Raw genomic sequence first — 26,878 nt, forward strand, 5'->3', positions numbered from 1 at the left:
GACTCAACTGCACAGCACAATAGCCCTTATGCCTGAGGGTGCCACCTATATGTCGGTACAGTGGGATATGGGTAGATTTCAGAAGGCTCACATATTCCACCGTAAGTGTAATAGTTAAAGAGTGGGATATGGGCCTGAGTCCCCACCTCTATGGTTCATTACACCGCCCACTAGGCTACTCCAGGAACCTGCTTGCTGCTCTACTAGGAATGGCCATAACATTTGAAGCTATCATACAGACAGGTATGTACTGTTTCATTCACATCTTTGGGGAGTGGGAGGGAGTCAGTGACTACTGGGGGGAGTGCCTTCATCCTTCCAGTGGTCATCAGTCAGTTTAGGCACCTGTTTGGCACTTATTCATTGTTAAACAGGTCTAACCCCAAATCCCCAAATTTTGCCTTGGACATTTTCTAAAATGTTTGATTATTGCAGAAAAACATCATAAACCCACCCTAGAACCCTCTAACACGCCCCCTAGAACATGGGTTTCAAAAATATTGAATTGAAAGGGTTTGGCAACAAAAAGGTCCATCTGTCCCTTTAGGCCACATTTTGGATGTTTTCCTTTTTTTTTTGAAAATGAGCCCCTAAAGCTCATTACTAATGCGGTTTGGGGGCCTCTAAAGAAGCTCCAATCTAAGCACCAGCAAGCTCCATAAAACAAAAAGCCTTTCATTCCCACAATTTCCGGAGGGAGGGAAAGCTTGGTGTAACATATCCAAACAACTCAAAACTATCCTTTTTTCCCTAGTGGTGTTTAGTGGCCTATCTAACACTCGACACACTTCCATGTCAGTCAACACACTGCTTATAAGTGGCTCACCATGTGACTCCCCCCCCCCCTCCCCAGCCTGTGTACAGTGCATCTGGGACCCATGGCCATCTTTCCCTATCTTCCTTTTCCTTTTAAATGGCAAGTTTGCAGCACCACCTTTGCAAGTTTCTTTGAACTGTATAGTGTGTTGCAAAAGCAGCAGTATCTTAATACACTGAGGCCCAAATTCTGTAACCAGTGCCGTGGTTGGTGGGCGCCAGGGTTTTCTGGCACCTACCTACGGAAGCACCATAGGCCGCCTAACGCCACTTCTGGCATTAGTCAAGCCCACAGTGGCATTCAACAGCCTAAAGTGCCTCCATAGACATGATTCTGGCGCCGATTTTCAAGGCACCGGTAAGCACCTTAAAACTATGTTACAAATGCCATTTGAATGGCGTTTTTAACTAAGTTTCAGCACCTAAAATATCAGCGCCGGTGTGCGAATACGGGCCTTACTGATAGAGCACCAAAATATCTCTGGGCAATTGTGGATAACTGAACTTAAAGGGGGATCTGACGTGTCTATTCCTAACTACTTTTGCTTACCACTTACAAAAGTTGACAAAAACGGTCAGTCAGGTATTGACACCAGCAGATGATAAAAACCGCTTTGCCAAATTAGGTCAGCTTCCTTTGAGAATCATTATTAGTCTTAACACAATGTTATTGAGCAGTAACAGGTGTCTGAAAAATGATTTTTAACCCACTGATTAGAAAATCATTCAGTAACCAAAGACAGGTCCCCTCGAGATCGCGCTCTAAGTGATTTATTGCTTTATGGAAGAGGGTGGAGCCTCAGGGAGAGAGACACCTGGTCCACAGAACTGGAGGATGGCATTTTAGGCACAGACCCAACTGCCAAATTGTTTGGCTCTATCAGAGAGTGTCTGGGAAATAAAATCCAATCTGGTATCACATAAGGCACTGAGTCATCACATTTCTTCAGTACTGTCTGTTCTCTCACACTTTAAAGCAGCTTCATCTCAACCCACTTTTAGGTAACTCTGGAAATCAAGTGTCTCTAATCAGCCTTTAATTGGCATTTAACAAATTAGCAATTGAGAGTTAATTAAACAGTAGAAGAGTTAATTGACTGGTAAATAATATTTAACAAGGCTATTGCTATTTAATTAACTGGTAAAGGCTAAGTTTCAGTACCTCAAATAAGCACCTAATTGTAATTTGAGAAGTATTGCTGAATTTTTTTTTTCCTTTTTATTTCGTGGTAGAAAATGCTAATCTAATGCTTATTAGAAACACCTGCTTTTAAAGGAGTTATGTACTACTTCTGCATTGGTAAAATGGGGCCACTTCCACTGACTCCATCTCAATTCTTGCACACAAGGCAGAAAGGGCTGGAGCTCAGTTTTTTATCCAAGAAAAGGAATTTAAAAATTGCACTTAATTCTGCTTTTTTTTTTTTTTCTTTTTAAATGAGAGCAGATCCTCTGTGGCCTGGAGGCTCACTAAGTCGCATAATCAATTAATCTAATCCTCAAAAGGCCTCCGACATTACAAATTCTGGGAGATAAAACTTTGATCAAAATGGTTCAAATCTGTGCGAGTAAAATAGAAAGATCTTTCCAGTCTATTCCTGGGCTTCAATTCTGCTCATTTTGAGACAATTTCTAATGCTGCTGCAGTAAAAGACAATGTGAATCTGCACATATAAAGGAGAACAAAGTAAGGCCTACATTTAACCATTTGTCTTTGCATTAAATCATGCCAGACTTTCCCACCAACAGGGCTTCCTCATGTTCATGTCACCCAAAAGCTCCCGAGGCTCCCGCACAATGCTGCAGAGCATTAAATACACCTGTAATTTTAGTGGCTGACTCCTCAAATATTGTAGCCTTTGCCATTTATTTTATAATCTATCCCTGGCAACCACTGAAGCACCGTTCTAGTTTGTAAAAAGTTTTTACATTTGTGTCATTTGGAGAGTAGCTTGGTTTTCACAGTACTAAACATGGTTTCACTCAGAGCTGCTAATATATACATACACACTCTGTGAAGAGTGAGTGTGTGTGTTAGCTATCCATATACACCATGTACATATCATGTACATATATACATATATATATATATATATATACACACACACACACAGTTTCAATATATATACACTTTCATTGCAAATACGAGATTGCTCTTTTGCTCTAAGTCAACCACATCTGGAAGGTGCTTTGCACCATGACTCAGGAGTGTTTTACACTCCCTATATCTTCCAGTCAATACCCTTCACAGACATATTCCCGGTTTATACAACTTGCTGAAATCTGTGAGAACAACGGCTTGAACTGTTCAGTGCCTGCAACGTGGTGCCTGTTCTGGGAATGCTAGAGCATAACGTTCGGCGGCACCCTGGAGACATTTTTGGCTAGCCTTTGGCTTTAACACAGTTTTGCTTATCCTACTGAGAATGTAGGCCTAAAATGTTCTGGAAAGGAAAGCAAGACTGAAAACGAAAGGGTCATATTCATAAGGAGTTAAATATTTTACCAGCAATTGAGAAACGCAGAACTCCTTAAACTACCAATTTTCAAAAGGCACCGTTCAGATAGTGCCAGAAAAAAAATTACCTCAGCGCCCTCCATACAATGACTGGGCAAAAATGCTGAAGTAAGCAGGGTCACTGCATTCCACATACATTCAGTGCTGCTGTCTCTCTATGTGGCAAACTGAATATATAATAATGTATGTTTAAAACGCCTCAACTAATATTTAGAAAATACAGTGACCTCCTGTTTAAATATTAACCCCAAAATATTTTAGCCTTTGAACTGTCTGGCTGCCTTCATTTGTTATATTAATCTCATCTCTGTTTTTGGATATTTTTATACATACAGAGATACTATTTTTTATATTAAGCAGGAGTGTACTTGTTGCTTTAAAATGACTGTGGAAAATGATAAAGCATCAACCCCAGTCCAGGCCATCAGCCAGTGAATTCAATCGTGATGTGTCCCCATCAGAGTGACTTTTCCTGTCAGCTCACATTTATGGAATGCTTCTTCTAAGGATGGCATGTCATAACAACAAACTTTCTGATGAGACACAAATAAAAATGCTTGGAAAATGTACAACGAATAGGTCTAAAAGTAAATGTATCCTTCCTCAATTTTAAAATAATAAAAACCCATGACATCCTACCAAATCCACTGAATAATGGAAGACCATCGTTTTTATGTGGTGCATCCTTGAAAAGGTGGATTCGCCCCAGTCTATTTTGACTCACAAACACGTGGCATTAGAACCAGAGCTGACATTTTTCACTGCGTATCCACATACATGATGTTAACACACAGTCGGTATCACAAGCTAAAAATAGCCCTGATTTTCTTTGCCGAGATTCATAAATAGCCCATTTCAAACCAAGGAGAAGACCACATAGCCGGCTGTTTTAAGAATGTGAGGGCAAGGGGTAAAATCGTTTAAAACCTTTGTTTTAAAAGCCCTTAGACAAAATGTTCTGACAAACAAGATCAGATGTGAAGCCCCCTCCCGCTGATCCTTCAGCTAACCTGCAACTTAACCATAACCGCAAAGCAGTGACTTCCTACATGAAACAGTGAACAGTATGAATTTGCATTGTGTTACAAAAAAAAAAAGAAAAACATTGTGGTGACTTTCATACTCTCAGTCAGTGAGTTCAGCATAGTCAACTGTCAGGAGAATAAATATTTTCTTCTTAAAGTACCAGTTCTGCATCTCCACAGAGGAGGTGGTAGTCAGCACGTCTCTTATAAAGGAGAGAAGAAGACTGTCCTTAGTTTGCCTCAGATTACGGCAGGAACTTCAAAACATAAACAATCAACACCATTTAACTGATGTCTAATGGAAATTCCAAAGCTTCCTCATGTGATCCAGTCACATGACTCGAGATAGGCTAAGTCACCCGTTGACATCTTCCTGTCAAAATAAAAAATTTTAAAAAAAGATTAACCTTTGACAAAATCTTATGCTTTCTGTTATTGCTCAGAGGAGGGTAGTGGGAAGAAGATCTTCTCCCTCTGTCCTTTCCTCTTTCTAAATTCTCAAAACTCCAGGTCCATAGGATGGGATGGGTATAACACAGGGGTTGTAAATCCAAACCTCAGGACACATGCAGTCAAGTCAGGTTTTCAGGATACCCAACCATGAGTATATGAAAGAGATAAATTTGCAATCAATGGTGCATGCAGATTTATCTCATGCATATTCTGATATTCTGGATATTCTGATAACCTGACTGGCTTGGTGTGTCCCAAGGACTGGAATGAAGTTTCCCAAGTTATAACTGCTTCCTGTGCAAACAGCATATGATTCTTTATGGATGGGCTAAGCACCTCAACTTACGAGTAGCTTGCAGAAGACATCAATCATTTTCTTCTCTCTGGCCCCTTGTTTCCCTGGGCAGTGCCCCCTCTCCTCAGTCTTAATTTCTGCAAATGAGTTGAGAAGATGTCTTTTCATCTGCTTTGCACTAGATTTTTTTATTTTGTGGATGTAATCCAATATTTTTTCAAGGCTTCCTTGTGCTACGAGGTTTCCAGTAGTCCTGGAACAGCTGGGCAGGATCTTCTGTCACAGGGACCCATAACCCTAGAGTATGTGAAATGCTTTGGGCTTACAGCACAGCTGCTGAGCACGCAGCCTTAGCATGAACAGGATAAGGTTATCATAACTCTTCTACAATTGAAGAAGCCAGCAACTATGTGAAAGTGTGGAAATCTTTTCAGCACTGGTGTAAGGAGACGCAGTTAGATCCCTTAGGGGCTCTCATTTTCGAGATCCTGTCCTTTCTGCAAGAAGGTCTTGAGAAGGGCTTGGAGGCAGGATCTCTCAAAGTTCAAATAGCTGGTCTTTCATGTTACAGAGCTAGAGTGGACCAGAAGGTCTTTGGCCTCTCATCCGGATGTGTCCAGATTCTTGAAGGGAGTTCTCAAGCTCTGTCCTCCAGTGCAGCAACTGGTCCCCTACATGAAATCTCAACACTGTTACAAGCTCTCACTAAAGCACCATTATGAGCCTCTGCTAGAGGCATCGTTCATCATGTATCTAACTGTGAAGACAGTTTTTTTAGTCACGATCACATTGGCAAGGAGGGTGTTGGAACTGCAAGCATTATCTTGCAGAGAGCATTTCCTCAGATTCACAAAAGCAGGGGTATCTTTATGCACCATGCCTTGCTTTCTACTAAAGCTAGTTTCAGTGTTTCATGTCAACTAGGAAGTGAAACTTCCCGCTTTTCAGCCCACAGGCAAGAAGAAACAGGACAAAGTATTAAAGTTGCTGGATGTCAGGAGAGGAGTTCTTTGTTATCTTGAGGTGACAAAAAGGAGATTATGAACTTACCCTGGTAAGCTCTTTTCCAGTAGATAGGTGAGACATTCTAGACAGTAGGGTTATTTCCCTTTAGCCACATACTGCAGAGGGAATCCAATCCGGATTTTTCACTCTGCCTCTGTTATACTTCACTGAGCTCTGTAGCTCCATCTTCAGTCAGTACCCAAACACGTAGAGCCACCCAATACACGTTAAGTAGAGGCACCTTTAGCAACAGGCTCAAACAAATTGTTCTGCTCAAACAATAACTAAACAGTACCATTAATCACCAACACAGGTTTCAAAGGAGTTCAGACAAGTATCCAAGAATCAGCTTGGAGAAGCATAAACAGACTGAAAACTGTAAGTAGGCACATTAAAGACAGGGCATAAGCCTAAAATGTCTCATCTATCTACTGGAAAAGAGCTTACCAGGGTTAAGTACATATTCTCCTTTTCCAGTGCAATAGGTGAAACATTCTAGACCAGTCGTTCTCAACCTGTGGGTCGCGACCCCTTTGGGGGGTCGAACAACCCTTTCACAGGGGTTGCCTAAGACCATAGGAAAACACATATTTCCGATGGTCTTAGGCAGTGTTCTTCAACCACCGGTCCGTGTACTGTTGCCGGTCCGCAGAAATTTTCTGCCAATCCACAGGGCCAGCACATCCATTGGGCCCATGACAGCATTTTTCAGCCGCCGGTCACTATGCTTTAATATGTTCAATTTGTAACTATGAAAATACATCCTGCATATCAGATATTTACATTACGATTTATAACAGTAGCAAAATTACAGTTATGAAGTAGCAACGAAAATAATTTTATGGTTGGGGGTCACCACAACATGAGGAACTGTATTAAAGGGTCGTGGCATTAGGAAGGTTGAGAACCACTGTTCTAGACAGTAGGGATGTATAAAAGCAGTCCCTCCAAAAGCTAGGGTGGGCTTGCTGTGCCGATCCTTAAGACTGAGGACCCAAAGGAATCCTGTAGAACTTGGCAAACAGGTGAAGAGACCAAGTTGCCACCCTGCAAATCTACACAGGGGAGACAGCTCTAACTTCGGCCCACAAAGAAACCATACTTCTAGTAGAATGCGCCTTGACGGATACAGGAGACTATTTCCCAGCAAGAATGTAATCTGACAAAATGGCCCTACGGATCCATCTGGAAATCGTGGCCTTGAAAGCAGGAGAGCAGAACACATCTGCAGTCATGCGTGCAGAAGGAAAGAACTGAAGGTAGAGCTACAGAGCCAAGTGAAGTATAACAGAGGCAGAGTGAAAAATCCAGAGTGGATTCCTTCTGCAGCATGCAGCTAAAGGGAAATAACCCTACTGTCTAGAATGTCTCACCTATTGCACTGGAACGAATTCTACCTGTTGGATCACCTATTTGTCTTGACCAGTGCTAGCCATCAGGGCAGACAAGACAGGAGGAGTTAGGCATTCTCCTGTCGGTGATGGGACAAGCGGCCACAACAACCGCGGCCGCTATACATATTGCAGCAGGGAGATCCCTTGCTGCCATAAGTATAGCAGCCGTGTCTAATTTAACCCGATTCTCTAAAGACGCCGGTTACAGAATCGGCGTTTAGTATAGGACGCCTCTCCCGGGCGGCCTGCCTGGGGAGCATTTTTTTTAAAAAAACGTGCATCCCGATTGGCTGATTAGATAGCTGTAGGACGTCTACAGCTGCCTAAAATCGGGACGCACTTTTGGAGAATCAGGCCTTAAATGTTTTTCTGGTTTGTGATACAGTTTTTTCTGGTTTGTGATACAGCTTTTTTGGTTTGTGATGACCTGTACCATATACAGGTAATAAATGTCTTTTTTTCAGCAATAAATGTGTACTGTATTCTTCTTCATGGAAAAATAAGACATCCCCCTGAAAATAAGACCTTGTGCATATTTTGGAGTTTTTAAAAATATAAGACAGTGTCATATATTCGGGGAAACAGGGTAGGTGGGTTTTTTGTTTCACCACCATTCTTTGCTGCCTTATTGGGTAGTTGTTTATTAACTCTTATTTACTACTGCAGAGCAATCAAACTTATCTGGATCAGGGAGCTCCCTGAGCCCCCCTCCTTTGTTTTCATTCCTCTCCTAAGGATTATCACTTGCTTTTGTAAAGATTGAGGAGAGAGGATGCTGCCCAGAGAGACAAAGAGGTGGAGAGAAGAAAGTGATTGATGTCTTCTGCAAGCAATTCAAGAGTTGAGGTTCTTAACCCATCTGTAAGGCATCAGATGCGGTTCTACAGGAAAGAAGATATCGATCCTTCCACATAGCACCAGTGTGTATCCACTGTGGCCTAAAACCATGTCCTTCATTCATGCATCCAGTTTCTACCAGGTACAATCTGATGGAGATAAGAACTTTGACCTTCTGTGTCAAGCACAAACAGCCAAAGAACCATGGAATTACAGCAAAATCAAAATGAACAAAGAGTGATACCATAAGAGCCAATATTTTACAATGGCTGGGGGGTGCTAAACCCAATGAAAATTACCCCATCCCTGAACACAGTCAATTCTCTGTGCAATATTGGGGGTGCTCAAAGACCCACGGTGCTGGCTTCTATGAGTAATACAATTTATCATAAGTCATGTTTAAAAATGGAGACTTAATACAGCAATTGCTCTAGTACTAACCTGATAATATTATTAACCGGGCCACAATGTTTTGACATCTTTGTAACAAGACATTCCCTTGAGATAAACGTGATCTCTGGTACAGTGAAGTGTTCAGTACAGCACATTTCCATTTAGGCATGCATTAGTAAGAAGATTTCTGCCAGTCTCTTCTCTGAAAGAAGAGACACTGAGAATAGAGAGAGCTGGGAGCAGGGTAGTGCCCTGTCCTCACCACTATACTAAAGCAGTGTTTCACAACTCGGTCCTGGAGTACCCCCTTGCCAGTCAGGTTTTCAGGATATCCACAATGCATATGCATATACTTGATTTGCATACACTGCCTCCATTATATGCAAATTTCTTTCATGCATATGCATTGTGGATATCCTGAAAACTTGACTAGCAAAGGGGGTACTCCAGGACTGAGTTGATTGTGAAGCAGACTGTAAACACCATACAGTCTTTATTCTCATCTCATGCTCTCTGCTTCTGTGTCCCTTCTTTATCACCAAACATGGCTGGGGCGAGATTCTGGGAGCAGAGAGAGGTCTTGTGCATAATACAAATATTTGTGCTTTAACCTAAATAAACTATCAATATGATGTTTAAACTGGGAGAAGTATAGTAAGAGTTCTGGAAACCTAGATAAGCCGCCAGAGAGGAGCACAGGTTTGCTCTAACCCCAAGGCATAGTGCCCTTTGTAACTAAAATGCCTTCGAGCACAACAGTTGTGAGAAAGTCTGTTCTCTCACAGAAGGGAAGAAAATGTAAATTACTGAGTGTACAAAGTATTGAAGTAGCTTTCTTCTCTACATTTACCTCAACTAATAAAAGTATAAGCTCCTAGTTGTAGTGAAATTTGTTTTGTAAAATAAGAATTACGTAAGTTTATATACCCCTGGCAGAATTTGTAAAATGTGAACCATCTGTGGAAAATATGAGTGATCCTGCAAAACACCATTCTTTAATTTAGAAATACTGGCCAGGAAGCTATCATTACAGAAATGTGTTTGCTTTACTAATCATAATGATATCTAAACTCCTACAGATTGGCCTGATCAAAAGTTTACCTACCTTGAATGTTTGGGCCGATAATATACATTCAAGTTGACATGCACACGTTGAGATGGCAATGAAGAGTAAGTAATAAACCAAAAAGCAGAACAGTTCAGGATGGAGACATCTGATTTAGAAACATAAGCACCCGAAATGGCCACATTTCACTCTCAGGCTGCGTCAGGGTAAAAACCGCAGGGTAGACCAGGATGAAGACATCTGATTTAGAAACACAAGCACCCGAAATGGCCACATTTCACTCTCAGGCTGCGTCAGGGTAAAAACCGCAGGGTAGACCAGGATGGAGACATCTGATTTAGAAACACAAGCACCCAAAATGACCACGTTTCACCCTCAGACTAAAAACCACAGGGGAACACTGATAAACTCCTCCTGCTAGTCACTTCCAATCCACAGAAATGATTAGTAGTAAATGATTCTTGCCATTTGTGGAGTGGAGAAGTAGCCTGATGGTTGGTGCAGCAGACTTTGATCCTGGGGAACTGGGTTCAAGTCCCACTAACATAGTAGATGACAGCAGATAAAGACCCAAATGGTCCATCCAGTCTGCCCAACCTGATTCAATTTAAATGTTTTAATTTTTTTTCTTAGCTATTTCTGGGCAAGAATCCAAAGCTCTATCTGGTACTGGGCTTGGGTTCCAACTGCCAAAATCTCCGTTAAAACCTACTCCAGCGCATCTATACCCTCCAAGCCACTGAAGAGCTCCTTGTAACCTGAGCAAGTTAATTCACTTTCCATTGCCCCAGGTGCAAAGATTGTGATCCCATCTGGGACAGAGAAAGTACCTGCATATAATGTATTCAGTGCTGTCTATATCTAGCAGGGCTATAGAAATGATTAGTACAGCCCTGCACAACATGGGGCCCAAAATGGCTCTCACTCCGCGCTCCTGCTCTTTTCCCCTAGTCTCACCTTTAGAAACGCTGCCGCTTATCGAGGACCAACAAGCTAATTATGGCAACCTGCAGAGCAAACCTAGCAGATTGCCGTCAGTCTCCGCACACGTTCCCTCTGCTGCAATCCCGTTCCTGACGCCATAGGAGGGGCGGGACCGTGGCAGAGGGAATGCGTGCGGAGACGACAGCAACCAGCTCGATAAGTGGTGGCAGAGCTTTTAAAGGTGAGACTAAGGGGGAAGCAGGAGCGCGGAGTGAGAGCCATATCGAGCGCAGCAGTCACAGCGCGGAAGATGACCTCGCTGGGTGTGGGAAGCAGCAGCGGTAAAGCCCTGCCCATTGCGAGTGCCCTGGCAGGATGGGGATTGCCAGAGATGCTGGATCTGGACACCGGGGGCAGGGACAAAAAAGGACCTTGAGGAGGGGTGGGAAAGCAGATTTCAACCAAAAAGGAGGGGGAAGACAGGGAAGATGCTGGACTAGAGGGGGTAGAGAGGGGAAACACCCTGAACCGAGGAAAGAGAGATGCCAGGACTTGGAGAGGGGGAAGACAAAGAGAGTGAGAGAGACAGAAAGACCTGGATCAAAGGTGGGAGGACTCAAAATGTTAGCAGAAGGAAGATAGAGGGAGAAACCTGAAACAAAGGGAAGGCAGAAGAGAGGGGGGCAGATGTTAGACTTGGGGGTGTATAGAGAGAAGAGACAGAAAGAGACTGCAGAGAGGTGGAAAGATTCTGGACCAGGGAGGAAGGAGAGAGAAAGAAGACCTGGAAGAAAGGAGAACAAATACTGGGGGGAGGGGGGTTGTTTGTAAGCAAAAGAAAGACAGAGAGAGGCCTGGACCAAAGGGAAAAGACATGAGGCAGATGCTGGACTATGGGAGGTGCAGACAGAAGAGACAGAGAGATGCAAGATCATAACAGAGGAAGGAGAGAGAGGGAGACCTGGAACAAAGGTAGTGGTAGGTACAAAGGAGAACTGACATTGGATCTGGGGAGGGTAAGTAGAGGGAAAAGAGAGAGAAACCTGGACCCAAAGGGGATGGGGCTGGATTGTGAAAGAAATGTTGGATGCACAGTCAGAAGGAAGTGCAACCAGAGACTCATGAAATCACCAGACAACAAAAGTAGGAAAAATGATTTTATTTTCAATTCAGTTTTGAGAATTTATATCTGTTGTGTATATTATGTATATGTGAAAAATGAAAGGAAAAAATTGCATTATAAATAATAAAACGGGCAGGATCTGGGGCAGAGCTTGGGTGGGTTTAGGGCAGAGCTTGGGAGGTCTGTGGTTGGGGGTACTTAGTTTGAAGTAGTTGAGAAACACTGCTGTAGGCAATCAGCCACAGCCAAGCCTCTCCTCCCCTGCCCTCTTCCCTGCTGGCACCCCCTACTGGCGTCTCAGGGTCCATCTGGAAGGCCTCTGCACATGTGTGGATGTCAACGTGATGATGTCACACATGCGCGTGATGTCATCACAGCAACGTCCATGCACTTCTGGGTGCCTCAAGCCGTGGCCACTACCCGCGGCACTCGCTACATTTTCCAACTTCGTTTCGGCCCCGGATCATTTTTGAGTTGTGCAGGCCTGGATTAGTAGTAAATAATTCTTGCATAGTGGTTATAGCTACAGCCTCAGCACCCTGAGATTGTGGATTCAAACCCACACTGCTCCTTCTGACCCTGGGCAAGTCACTTAATCCCCCCTGTTGCCCCAAGTACATTAGATAGATAGTGAGTCTGGCAGGATAAACTGGGAAAAATGCTTGAGCACCTGAATAAATTCATGTAAACTGCTCTGAGCTCCCTTGGGAGAATAGTATAGAAAATTGAATAAATAAATAAATAACAGCATTTTCTGTTAAAAAAAAAAAAAAAGTGAGCAGTGTGCGGCGTAATGGTCAGAGCTACAGCCTCGGCACCCCGAGGTTGTGAGTTCAAACCCCGCACTGCTCCCTATAACCCTGGGCAAGCCACCTAAATCTGCCACCGGGACAGGGAAAATGCTTGAGTACCTGTAAGTACACTGCTTTGAGTGTGGTTGTACAAGTCCCAATCCCTTTCCCCTTTCAAAGCAGGGGTTGTCAGTGTTCCTCTGCAGTTTCTACCCCTGATGCAGCCCAAGGGCGAAATGTCGGGTGCTTGTGTTAATAAATCAGACCTCTTCATCCTGTACTGTTCTACCTTTTGGTGTATTGCTCTATATCAGGGGTCTCAAAGTCCCTCCTTGAGGGCCGCAATCCAATCGGGATTTCAGGATTTCTGCAATGAATATGCATGAGATCTATGTGCATGCACTGCTTTCAATGCATATTCATTGGGGAAATCCTGAAAACCCGACTGGATTGCGGCCCTCGAGGAGGGACTTTGAGATCCCTGCTCTATATGCTGTGACAATTCTTTGCCTCTTTTGTCTGCTCAGTGAGGAGTAAGTATCCACATTTGTGCCTTGTCTGTGTACAGTTTGTTTGCTCTTGAGAAACCCTTGTGCATTTCATCCTGGGCTGCACCAACTTTGCTGGTTATTGAAGCATGGGGAAAGGAAAAGAACTGGCAAAGGATCTATGAGCAAAAGTAGTTCAACTTTATAAATCAGGAGAAGGATCTAAAAAGATAGCCAAAGATTTGAAAATGCCAGTCAGTACTGTCCAAACTCTAATCAAGATATAGAAAAATAATAGGTTCTGTTAATATCACGTCACGGTCAGAAAGATTTCAGGCACAACCTAGTAGATATGCAAAGAAAAACCCACAAGCAACTTCTACTGAAGTATACACTTCTCTGAAACAATGGGTTGCATGATACGGTTGCCAGAAAAAAAGCCCTTGCTGCACCAATGCCACAAAACAGCCTGCTTACAATCTAATCTTATATTTGTGTATCGCACATGCGTACGGAGGCTCAAGGCAACTCACAGAGAGAAGAGGGTAGAGAGAGGACAGAGCAGGAAAGGGAGGAGAAGGGGAAAGAGACTAACAAGCGGGTGGATACACATAGAGATTCAATTAATGCTCAGGTGTCAAAGAGAAGGGTTTCCCGTTTCTTCCGGAACAAGGTGTGGCTAGGCTCTGTTCTGATAGTTTCTGCCAGGGCATTCCAAGTCTTCACTCCCAGGAAGGTTATCATGGAGTGAAATATATATCTGTATTTAAGGTTTTTTTTGTGGTTGGAAGATTTAATTGTATCCTGTTCAGGATTCTACGAGAGGTAGACCTTGCCGTTGAGAATAGCTGGATAAGAGGAGCCGCTGAATTTTCATGGAGGATGCGATGAATGATGCATGATGTTTTGAATTTTATTCGTGATGGGATGGGTAGCCAGTGTAATAGTTTGATGAAGGTTGAAATAGAATCATATTTTTCAAAACAGCACTTAGAGAAGCCTCAGAACTTCTGGAACACAGTAATTTAGAGTAATGAGAGCAAACGTGACCCTTATGGTCAGAACCATAAACACTAGGTTCAGAGAGAAGTTAACAAGGCCTGTGAAGAGAACCACACCAGCCCTACCATGAAACATGGAGATGGATGTCTACTATTTTAAAAGAGGGTGGGGAAATAGCTTTCAAGCAGTGTCGTAGTTGTGGACTCAGTGGCATACTGTAAATGTCCCGTATTTCATTATAAGTCATCAAGTCACGGATGGTCCATATTCCACAATTTTGCCATATCATCCAGTTCAATGAGTCACCTTGGATTCTGATATCATAATTGGTTGTATAATGTCTCACTTTTCATTCGTACCAAACCAATAAAATCTTTGAACTATTAAAAAAAAGAGGGAGGGAGCTACAGCAAAACAGGGAATTTAGTCAAAATTGATGGCAGGATGAATGCAGTATCTTATCAGAAAATATTGGAGGAGAATTTGCAATCTGTAGCCAGGAAGCTGCACATGGAGCACACTTGGACAAAGATCTGAAACATAAGGCCAAATGGACCCTTCAGTGACTGCAGCCGAAATAAGTGAATGTTCTGGAGTGGCCATCACAGTCTCCCGACGTCAACATCATTGTGCCACTTGGGGAAGAACTTAAACATGGAGTTCATGCTCGAAAATCAAAGAATTTACAGTATCTGGAGGCTTTTTGCCAAGAAGAATAGGTAGCATTACCACATGAGAAAATAAAGGGCCTCGTTCACAACTATTAGAAAAGACTGCAAGCTGTCACTGATGAAAAAGGGGGCAATACACAATATTAAGAATTTGAACAGAACCAGCTTATTATTCCCTTTATTGCTATCATTTGTTTAATGAATGTGCTATTCTGTGATGCATAATTATTTAATTTGAAACACATTAAAAATAAAAGAAATGTGTTTTCCACAAGTGGTATACATCATCAACAAATTCTCTTACTGGAGGGTCTTGGTAAATATTCTCAAACCCTTCCCCCTCCATCTCAAAAGAAAGAACACTCAGCCCGGGCACATACTGGGGTAGTTAATATAGAAAACGATGTCAGATAAAGACCATATGGTGTCAGAATACAGAGTTTGGTGCTTAATAGATTGGGAGGCAGGTAATCCTATTTCATGGGACAAAGGAAGTTGCAGTTCTCCTGAAAGGAAGAGGAAATGGGGTCGAGGGTAGATTACCTTTGAGGGGAAGACAGTTGGTACCTGAGGAGTCTTCAGTACGTTACTCACTCAAATTTTTTTTTATTGTACAATGTCTGATTGTTGGATTGGATTTATATTCACAAATTGTTTTGGAAGATGTTTACTTGTTGCACATTCTTTATCAAAGATATGCCATCTAAAAATCATATAAAGTTCTAATTATAGATGGTCATTTATAATTATGGATTAAAGCACTTGGGCAATACCATATATACTTGTACATTAAACCCAAGTTTACTTAATATAGCTTGCAATTTATCAGCTGTTCAAAGGCTTTTTTAATTGCTCTATAATGGGTTTTCTATAAGAAGAAAGGCAAGAGACGGTCCCTGCTCAGAAGAGCTTATAATCTAATTATGACAGACACACAGAGGGGGCTAAAAGGTGATAGCGGACTATGAGGGAATGACATCAGATATGTTGGTTGGGTTAATATTTAAATGCAGGTTCAAATAAGTGGGTTTAAGAAACAATCCAGAAGGGCTTCCAGTGCAACTCAATTTATATTAAAGCCTTTTGACACTTTAGTCCTTCTGCATCAAGGGAAAAGTAGCAAGACCTTGCTCCTCAAAGCCTCTGCAGATAAAACAGCTAAGCGTGGAGGATCAAACAACTGTGCAAGACCACAGACCAGATAAAGACACAATCGATAAACTGCATGACTTTGTTAGCTATAATTACTCAGTCTAATTCCCCATGTGGAAGAAACCTGCTCTTACCATTCTCACCTCCTTGGAGGAGGGTACAAAGAAGGAGCTGAGCCTTGCTGGCTGGCCACAATGGCTGTGGAAGAAAGACCTGTGGAAAGAAGAAAAAATAAAAATAAAATAAAAATATTTATTTCTATAAAATAGAATTTTAAAAAACTGCACGTATACTGTACAGTTGAATGTAATACATTAATTTCCTAAGAATCTTGTAGACAAATACATTTTCAATGGTCTCCTAAAACGCTGGTATGAGCAAGCGGTCGCTATTAGAAAATTCAGATCTTTATCCCATATTGCAGTTTGAAACAACAGGAGACATTGATGCACTTCTGTTTTCTGATCAACTTGTTTCTAAGAGCCAAACTAAACCACAGAGAAAGCTCTTGCCTCCTAAAACAAGTGGGATGAGTAATAAGTCCTCATGGTCACCCCTCATTGGCACAAAATGATTCCTAAAGGAGAATCCAAAAAATTAGATATACTGTACCAAATTTCTTTAAATACTAGGCACAAGGAGAGCCCTGGGCGGTGGCACCTCTCCCTATCCTCTTCTCCACCCCCCCTCTCCAAGCCATTTCCTCACCCACCCTGCTGCGGGCATGGGCCGCTTCCCTTCCCCTGTACCTCTGTAATATTCCTGGCACGAGCAGCAAACTCCAACCTGCTGTCGCTCCTGTTTGGGCTTTCCCTCTGACATCACTTCCTAGGCGCGGGTCCAGGAAGTGATGTCAGAAGAAGAACCAACTGAGGCACGATGGCAGGTTGGGGGTTGCTGCTCGTGCCAGGAACATTAGAGGTACAGGGGAAGCGGTACGCATGGTAGTGGGGGAAGGGGGGGCAGGGAAGGAGCAGGCGGAGAGGAGGATGGGTGCCATGCCCCTACCAAGGCAGCACCCAGGATGAACACCACCCCCCTTTACTATGCCACTGGTAACACAGAGACACTAGGATTTAGACAAAGTAGCATAGAGCTGTTCTTTGTCAGAACATAAACTTTTATTTATATATCACCATACACCGTTAAATGTGATGCGGTTTACAGGGTTATCCAAAGGTTGGGCATGACCAGCATATGTTACAAGTTGGGGACATTAAGAACAGAGGGCTGAGCATAGATGGTGCAGAAAGGGGGGGGGGGGGGAGGATCTTTGCTTTGTAGGGATTTATTGTATAAATAGGTTTTCAGGCAGCATCTGAAGGGCATGTATGTAGGGTTACCAGATGTCTGGGAAAACCTGGATGTTTCCTCTTTTTAGAGGCTCCCGGACGGTCTTTCCAAAACCTGGCATTTGGCTGGGTTTTGAAAAGCCCCGACAAGCTCTGGCCACATCTGGAGGCCTCCGAACATGCGCAGATGATGTCACACACATCCGTGCATGCTCCAGGCCCTCCAGACTCGGCTGGAGCTCGTCCGAAAGAGGCAGCTTTGTGGGGGCGGGGCTGGAGGCGAAACTAGGTGGGATCACGTGTCTGGGGTTTCTCGGAGAAAAATATGGTAACCCTACATGTATGAGGGGGAGATTAGGATAATGGGGAGTAGCTCTCAGCTAAAACGGGCAGCCTGATAGGATAGCAGTTGAGTCACATATGCTTTTCGTGGCTTTCCAATAGAGTTGCTTTGCAAGAAGCATGTGGGAGTGAAGAATTCAAATGCTTCCATCAACTGGTTTGGTAGAAGGCATTGTATGGCTTTGTACATGAAACAGCCAAACTTGAACAGTGGACGGAAGAGAGATTTTATTATGACTTAACTACTTTACTTGTTGTCCAGAGCTTTCTGCTCTGCAATATATTGTTTATTGGAAGCTTCTAAACCACTACTAATGACAGGGGAGTCAATTCTGAGCTGTTCGCATGAGCTTCAGTAGTGGTGTTACAATACATGAGCTAAATATATGTGAATCTTACCTATTTATACCATCTATATATATATCCTACAATTATTGTTTCTGTATTATTTGTGAGTTCATCTTTGAGCAGCTCAAACTGCCCAGTTATAGAACTTCTCTCTTTCCTTACATTTCATTCTGTCGGGGTCTCCTTGTGCTTAGTATTTAAAGGAATTTGGTATATCACTCATTGGCAACAAGACGCTTGTGGACAGAAAATATATATCTAGGTGTTTAGTGCTTAAACCTCTTATACAAGCCTACTATAGCACTTCTAGACATACGCAGAACTATTCACATTATATGCAGGTACTTTCTCTGTCCCTTATGGGCTTACATCAAGTTTTGTACCTGGGGCAATGAAGAGTTAAGTAACTCGCCCAGAGTCACGAGGAACTGAAGTGGAAATTGAACCCAGTTCCCTAGAATCTCAGCCCAATGCACTAACTATTAGGTTACTTCTCAAGAGCCCATTAGGAAAAGAAAAAATGCCTAAATTTATTAAATGTAAACTGCTTTGGTTGTACCACAGAAAGGCAATATAGCAAATCCATGACCCTTTACACAAATGAGCCGATTTGAAATCTGATTTGTAGGAGAGAGGGTGGACATGGCAGAACAACTTCCCTTGACACCCAGTTTTCAACCCAATTAGAACTCGCATATGCACTACTTATTATCAAGATGCCAAATATTATGACTTCACAGCCCCCCTATTCCCAGAAGCCAAGCCCTCCCCTCATTCTAATACTTTCTCCAATAGGAGCTGTGGGTTCTATTGGAATGTTGCTACTCTTTGGGTTTTTGCAAGGTCCTAGTGACTTGGATTGGCCACCCTGAGGACGAGCTACTGGGCTTGATGGACCATTGGTCTGACCCAGTAAGGCTATTCTTATGGTCTTATAAAATAGGAAGTTACATCTCAGCACTTCCTGTCTCTTCTCTTCCTCCTGCTGGAGCAATTTGTGATCTAAGATGTTTAGCTCAACACAATCTATTTAATGTACCTGGGACAATGGGGGGAATTAGGTGACTTGCCCAGGGTCACATGGAGCAGCGTGGGTTTGAACCCACAACCTCAGGATGCTGGGGCTGTAGCTTTAACCACTGCACCACACACTACCCTGCTCAGAAGAGCTTACAATCTAACTTGGACAGATAGACAAGACATATAGGGTTGAGGTCCTGACTACAATACGAGTCGATAGAATATTGAAAGGAAAATTTCAATTCCATCCTTTATTTATTTTCTACATTTAGCTCACATCTTTTCAGAAGTAACTCAAGGTGAGCTATATTCAAGTACAATAAGTATTGTCCTTGTCCCAGAAGTCTCACTCTCAAGTTTATACCTGAGGCAATGAAAGGTTAAGTGACTTGCTCAAGACCACAAGGAGCAGAAGCAGGATTTGAACTGGGCTTCCCTCATCACTAAGCTACTTTTGCTCCCAAACCTGCTTCAGCACCTGCACAGAGAAAGAGGACCATGAATTAGAGTGCTCTTGAGTTCAATTCAAGTGTTGAGTTAGCCCACAGGTGTTACTGATGAATGACATCAGGTGAAATTTTGACACTATTGGTTCCCAAGATCCATATGTGGCCTTTAAGGACCAGTGTTGGGAACTTCAGATTCCAATTCTATCTTAGAGGACTACTAGCCAGTCATATTTTCAGAATACCTTCAGATAATATTCACAAAATAAATCTGCATACAATGGAAACAATACATGCAGATCCCTCTCTTGTATATTCATTGTGCATATTCAGAAAATCCTTCAGAATGTGTTTGGGGAAGCACTGCTCTAGAGCATTCCCAGCCCTGGCTGGTATAAAAGCAGGAGTAAAGCCAAGCCACAGAGCATGGAACATCTGCAAAGCATGGAGATATTGTAGGGAAGTTTTGGAAACTCTTTCTGCAGTGATAATCAATGGGAAGTTCTGTGACAATGAAAAGGGACTCTCTTACTGAGGATGCATTCAAACAAGTACTGGTTCCCATGTAAGGGTAATGAATTTGACATACTGCCTTTCTGTGGTACAACTAAAGCAAGTACATACACAAGTTCTACTTTTTCTGCCCCTTAGTGGGCTTATAATCCCTAAATTTTTGAACCAGGGCCACTGGAAGGCTAGGTGACTTACCCAGGGTCACAAGGAACTGCAGTGGGAGCTGAACTCAGTTCCCCCTGGTTCTCAGCTCACTGCACTAACCATTAGGATAGTCCTCTGAGGACTGGGTTGAGAACCCCTGCTTTTAATGATCATAGTAAACAGAGTCATACTCGGCCAAGTCCGATGAATGTAGAGAGCAAGTTTTGGAGCTAACCTTGCATTAAAAGTCTCACCATTTATTTTAGCAAATATTTTAACTGAGTCATTACTTTACGAAATGGACAAAATCAATATTTCAGTCCTTTTGTTACTAATGTGCATCTACTCTGTGGAACAATTTAACAATCCATATTTATCTTAAATTCTTATTTGCTTTTAGTTTTCTCAGGTAAAAAGGTTGTTGAAAATGGTTTACAAATTAAAATTACTTTGAAAGAAATAAATTATGAAAACAAAGTATTCTTTAACATGAAGGAAAATGCCTTCAGGGGGATATAAAGTAGAACTGCATAACACAATGTATTATTGTGACCTCTGCTGGGCAAAAAGCAGCACTACAGTACAATGCCAAAATGAAAGAGTGACAGAAATATCTATAAAGAAATTCTGGTTAACTGGAACAAGTTCACAGCAGAGAGATATCTTTCTGTTCTAGTCTTCTAAAACTCAACTAAAGCTGCTGTTTTATCTTGATTGGTATACTTATAATGGGATCAATTTTCAAAGGTGACTAACTTTGGGAATTTGGCACCTCTAAAAAACAGTAAAGGCTCACTGGCCAATATTCAAAGCGATTTAGCTGCAGCTGACTGGTTAAATTGCTTTGTTGGGGCTAGTCGCTGAAATTCACAGTTAACGCATAACTCAAAGCCAGCTGCGTTTGGGGCATTCTGGGGATGGAGTCAGCACTTGGTCTCTTAAGTGTTGATAATTGGCCCTTGAGTGGCCAGGTTTAGCGCATAAATTTGACCACATAAAGTCTGACATAGTTTTATGCGCTAATCCATGGCCACTTAAACGCTGAATATTGACTTAAGTGACGGTTAGCTGGCTAAAAAATAACCAGATATTCAAAGCTGAAGTCTGGACAGGGCCCTGTGCAGGTTTTGAATATCACCACAGCTGGCTGAATATTGATCCCTGAATGCCTAAATTTAGCTTCCTAAAAAGTGGATAACGAAAGGGGAACACAAGCAATATGTCAAACAACAAACAAAAAAGAGAACTGCAGAGATGATAAACAAAATACCAAGTCTTTAATCTGAATCAATAAACAGTTTGTATCCCAAAAATATAGTCCGCTTTGGGTTTCAAACTGGGACCCGACATGGTCCTTGTTTTGAAAAACACTTCTTCCTCAGGGGTCCTAGAGAAACCACATTCTAGTGAACCATTTGGTATACAACAATTTTGGAGGACGGAAAAACGAATCTGGTAAGCTCCTTCGCATTACAGCAGGTGCCCCCACCAAGCCAGTGCCCCCCCTTACATTAGTGCTCCTAATATTGGTTTTAATTCTACACCTATAGAAAATAGAAACAACAAACATACAAGACTACCAGTGAATTTGCTGGCAGATAGAGAAGAACTCCGATTTCAGAAGAAGAATATTCAAAAAAAGATAGCAGCAACATTTGGGGCTTTGAACACATAAAAACAAAGACCACATGCACAAGGGCCTCTCCAATCAGGAGTGAATGCTGATGGGGAAAATATAGGTGTGCATTAAAACTGTAAAATGCGAAATGTGCGTCGCTTTTTGGATGGCCCAAAGCACCTACATGTAAACAGCAGCACTGTAAACTCCAAAGTGTGCCATATACACACGTAGATGCCAAGCAAATCTTCAAAACCGATCTCCTAAATCTTGGCAAATGAAGTGAAGGGCTAAATTTAGGAAACTATATTTTAGGTTCTACATATAAAGTACTTTTCAGCTGAAAACAACTAAACTAAACTAAACCTTAAGTTTATATACCGCATCATCTCCACAGAAGTGGAGCTCGACATGGTTTACAGGAATTAATAAAGAAAGGAACTCCAATGGAAAGAAGAAGGGCTTGGTAAAAAGGAAGGAAAGAGGGGACTTAGTATAATGGAGAGGGAGGGAGTAGTTACATTTTGGAGAAAAGCCAAGTTTTCAAATGTTTTCTGAAGCGTTGGAGGGAGGTCGAACTCCGAAGTGGATCTGGTGGAGTTGGGATTCGAGGAGAGAAAGAGGGGAGGAAGGATGCCGTGAAGAGATTTGAAGGCTAGACAGACGCATTTGTAGTGAACCCTGAGGATGACTGGGAGCCAGTGAAGCTTAGACAGAAGCGGGGAGACATGGTCCAATTTGCTTTTTGCGAAGATTAGTTTAGCTGCAGTGTTCTGAATCCACTGAAGTCTGAGAAGACTTTTCTTTGTTAGGCTTAGGTAGATGGAGTTGTAGTAATCTAGTCTGGATAGAATAATGGATTGAACGAGGACAGCGAAATGTTGTTGGTGGAAGCAGAATCTGACTTTTCTTAGCATGTGAAGATTGAAAAAGCATTTTTTTACTAGGGAGTTGATGTGGTCGTTGAAGGACAATGTAGAGTCAATGATGATTCCCAGAACTTTGCTAGAGTGCTCAAGCTGCAGATTGGTGCCAGAGGATAGTGGGATGAGGGAGGGTAGCTGATCTAATTTTGGGCCGAGCCAAAGTAGTTTTGTTTTGGTCTCATTTAGTTTCATTTGAACGGTGAGAGCCCAGGATTGGAGATTTGTTATACAAGAAGAGATGTTATCAGAGAGGTTGGTGAGGTTAGAGTCGGTCTCGAGAAGGACAAGGATGTCATCGGCGTAGGTGTAAAGTCTCTAATCTTGGTTGAAAGTTCTCCTAAAATTTGAGAACTTAATTTAGATACTGAAATTTTTTTGAATACTACTCCAACAAGAAAGAAAAACTTTAGTATGACAGACCATGTTTCATTTTCAATGTCTTAATCATCACACAAGTTCTACAAACTTTGGAGGGAAATGAAACAAAGAATTCTCTTATCAAATTAAAGCAAAGAAGCTCCATTTGGGCCTGAAGATATTCTACCAAGCTTACCTGTTGCATAGGGCAGCTGATACTGCCCTGGAAGCAATGAGTATCCTAAATGGTGGTGGTGGTGATGCGTTGACATCAAACGCTGAGAAGGGGAGGTCCGCGGCCGATCGCTGTTTCTCTCTCCACCTCCAGGTCCAACGACACTACTAGAGATACCACCTCCCCCACCGCCTCCAGGCACCCCACAACCACCTCGATCCCTTTCCTGAGATGACTTGTCATTTATCTGCCATAAAAAAGAAAATAGTCACAAGGGCTTTGCACTCTTGACAATGTAATGACCCTTATTCCGTATATTCCTGGAAATTAGTTTTCAATTCACTACTCAACAGAACCACAGTGCAAAATACTTTAAAAATTTCTCCTAGCTAAAGGATTCAATCCACAGCCAAAATCAAGACAGTGGAAACAATCAGTGTTATCATGGTGTGTTCATATATGATGTAGGCATCTCTTGCTTTGGGTTTCATTTGAATTTTATTCAGCATTCCCTGTAAGGTGCACCCAGGCAGCATATCCCAGACTGCCATTGAACATTGGAGCTTAAAGGGCCCCAGGTTCCTGTAGAAGTGAAGTGGCAAGAAATTCATTCCTCTCCCAGTTAGTGCTCTGCACTGGCTGCCAGCATCACAAGCATCTGTCAACATTAACATTCAGCATCACATTGTGTTGGCATATCCAGAGTTTCAGCAAAGGCTCCTGGGATATTATATTAAAGAATCTAACCCTTGAGAATATATGCAGATAGACTGAAAGGCCCCTGCCCATAGTTTACATATTTTAAACCCAATGCTTAGGAATATTCTTCAAGCCCTGGATTTTCAAAAAAGATATGGTAAAGACAGGAGCTTGAGTATAACAAAGGAACCCAGACAGCCTGGCTCCATCTACCAGGTCTTCAAAAGGGTCACACCTCCTTGTCCATTAGATCAAAAGGAATACCAACAGGTGATACAGAAGATATTGGAAAAAGGGAGAAATACTAGATTTACCTAAAATAATAGGACACATATCCTCTCTTCCCACACACTCCTCCCTCAGTCATTTTCAGAGAGGCAGCCACATTTTTCCTTATACACAAAAGAAAACAGCTCTATGACCTCTCTCTTCTAAGTATTGTACCTTTGTACCTTTGTAATAAGCCTATTTCTATTCAAACTATATCTTTTCTGCACCACCCCAGGCTGTTGTCTTATTATTCTGCAATCCCACTATCTCTCTGTTGGGACCAAAAGACTAGCAAAGATTACAGCATCTTCAAGATTTGTTGACCAGAGTTTCTGGCTGCAGATCTCTTGCAACCGATTAAAGGGTAGGCGAGAAGGAGCTGAAAAGATAGAGGATCAGCTACAGAGGAGTGAGATGAGATGATAACGAAAGGATGCAAACCAAAAAGCAGGAGAGCGAAGGAAATAAGTAAGAACTGAGAGGATAAAGGAACCACACTGATTCCCATGGCTTGTGCACTATTTCCTTCTGGTGGTGATTTAGCAGTCGTTGCTGACAGGTCATGGGAAACATTTTGCTCAGGTTCAGATTTTTGATATGAAGCAACTACTGTCAATTCATATTTATTGAGGACGTCACCCTCAGTTTTTTTGACCTGGGTGAGTTTGTTTGAAAGGTTCAGCTTCCTACCATGGTAGAGAATATTGTTTTGATGCCTTTATTGAAAGATCTATCTCAAGATAAAAGTATGGTGTCCAATTATAGTCTTCTTGCCAATATTCCTATATTTACAAAGGTGATTGAGGACTGGGTGGCAGAACAATTTCAGGGTTATTTGGAATAGTATACTGTTTGGCTTTCGTAGGAGTTTCAGTACAGAGACCTTACTGGGCTGCTACTGGACCAAACAGGAATCTCAAAGATGGTTTTAAATTGGTTCAGAGTTCTTTTTTAATCTATAAATTGGTTCAGAGTTCTTTTTTAATCTATAGCATAAAGATGGCAGAAGATGGCTCAGCTTCTTCCCTATTTCTGCTTTCTTCTGTTCTTTTTAATCTCATGTGTACACTTGGGAGGGATTTATTAGAACTTGGGGTACATTTTTATTCCTATGCAAATAATATTACTCTTAATTCCAGCATCACCTGATTTGGATAGCACATTTGCTTATCACTGTTTTTTGACTCTGAAGAATTTGGTTAAGTCCTCCACAGCTAAAGCCTGTTCAGAACAATGTTTTTCAATTTCAATCGGAACAAGGAGAACAAGATCCTCATAGATAACAAGTAGCAGAGATGAAGTGAGGTCCAAAGAAGAGAGTAAAAATCTGAATCACCTTTAAGCGTTTTGAGTGTAGTTTTGGATCCGGCCCTTACTATGGAGATACAAGTTGCTCGGTTGACACATAAAGCCTTTCATGTCCTACAGAAACTTTGCAGTATTAGAAATAATTTTCTGCATATCCATTTTAGGATATTGGCTCAGGCTTTGTTTTTACCTTTGGTTGACTACTGTAACCTTGTTTTTGCTGGAGTTTCTCTGAAGTTGCAGAGTTTACGAAGTAGTGCAGCTGGGTTGATTTGTCATGTAAAATGGTTCGATAGAGCAACAGCTTTATTGAAGGAATTGCAACAGCTACCAATGCAAGTTCACAACTATTTTAAGGTTTGTTCTTTGACTTTTAAATCCCTTTATGGCAGTCTCCCAACTGTATAAATCGCTTTGGGCTTTTATCTGCAAACAATTTAATCTATTTGAGTTTCTTATTAGTTGTTTCTACATTTTCCATTAATGATTTATGATATGTATAAAAGATATGTTCAACTATGACTGTCCTATCAGACTACAAATTCCTGTTTAAAAAGTTTCTGTGTTGATGATGTCTTTGGGTTTTGTGTATTTTATTGAATATCCTAGATATGGCTAATCATCTTTGTTGTGATTCACACAGAACCTCTTATGGCACTTAGGAATTGGGTTGGCCACTGCTGGAAACAGGATGCTGGGCTTGATAGACCTTCAGTCTGTCCTAGTTTGGCAATTCTTATGTTCTTATGTTATGTTCTAAAGATGGCCAGCAGTGACACTCACATTATATTACATTAGGGATTTCTATTCCGCCATTACCTTGCAGTTCAAGGTGGATTACAAAAGAATTATCCAAGATGTATTACAACAAGAACTTACAAAAAAAAAAAATTTAAAAAAATTGGTCATTTTCAAAAAGAATGATAAATGGGTAAGGTTATTTGTTTGGGCTTTAGTGAGAGGTGGAGTTTGAGACTTGCGGTATTATTTCTTTTTTCAGAGTTTTCTTGAAGAGTATGGTCTTTATTTCTTTTCTAAAAGTCTTGTAGTCGAGGGATGCCGTCAGTAGATTGGCGATTTGGTTGTCTAGTTTGGCTGCTTGAGTGGCCAGAAGGCCATCATATAGTTTTTTTCCGTTTGACCTCCTTAATTGGGGGGTATGAGAATGGGGTGTGAGTTTTCCTATGTCTGGTTGCGGTGTTGTGGATGAGGCGGTTATTCAGGTAGTTTGGACTGTCTCCGTATAAAGTCTTAAATAGTAGGCAGTAGAATTTAAATTGTATTCTAGCTGGGATCGGAAGCCAGTGCGATTGGAGATATGCTTCTGTAATGTGATCATGTTTCTTTAATGAGTAGATGAGTCTTAGTGCTGTGTTTTGGATAGTTTGTAGTTGTTTTGTTATGGTTGTAGGGCATGGGAGGTAGAGGATATTACATTAGTCAAGTAGGCCTAGTATTAAGGAATGA

General features: G+C 41.9%; 1 protein-coding gene across 4 annotated transcripts in view; it reads right to left on the reverse strand.

Annotated features, from left to right (window-relative positions):
* Positions 1-2,173: 2,173 nt before the first annotated feature.
* The window catches only part of ZNF609 (zinc finger protein 609), a 333,270-nt gene continuing 308,565 nt past the window's right edge, over positions 2,174-26,878 (reverse strand). For all 4 annotated transcript variants that reach the window (XM_033920159.1, XM_033920156.1, XM_033920157.1 and 1 more), the window contains exons 8-10: positions 23,156-23,381; positions 16,088-16,166; positions 2,174-4,732 (exon numbers count right to left, since the gene is read on the reverse strand). In XM_033920159.1, the coding sequence (XP_033776050.1) occupies positions 16,093-16,166; positions 23,156-23,381 (300 nt within the window). In that variant the 3' untranslated portion in view covers positions 2,174-4,732; positions 16,088-16,092. The remainder of the gene's footprint in view (positions 4,733-16,087; positions 16,167-23,155; positions 23,382-26,878) is intronic.

Source organism: Geotrypetes seraphini, chromosome 14 (assembly GCF_902459505.1).
Source record: "Geotrypetes seraphini chromosome 14, aGeoSer1.1, whole genome shotgun sequence".
In the NCBI taxonomy this organism is placed as follows: domain Eukaryota; kingdom Metazoa; phylum Chordata; class Amphibia; order Gymnophiona; family Dermophiidae; genus Geotrypetes; species Geotrypetes seraphini.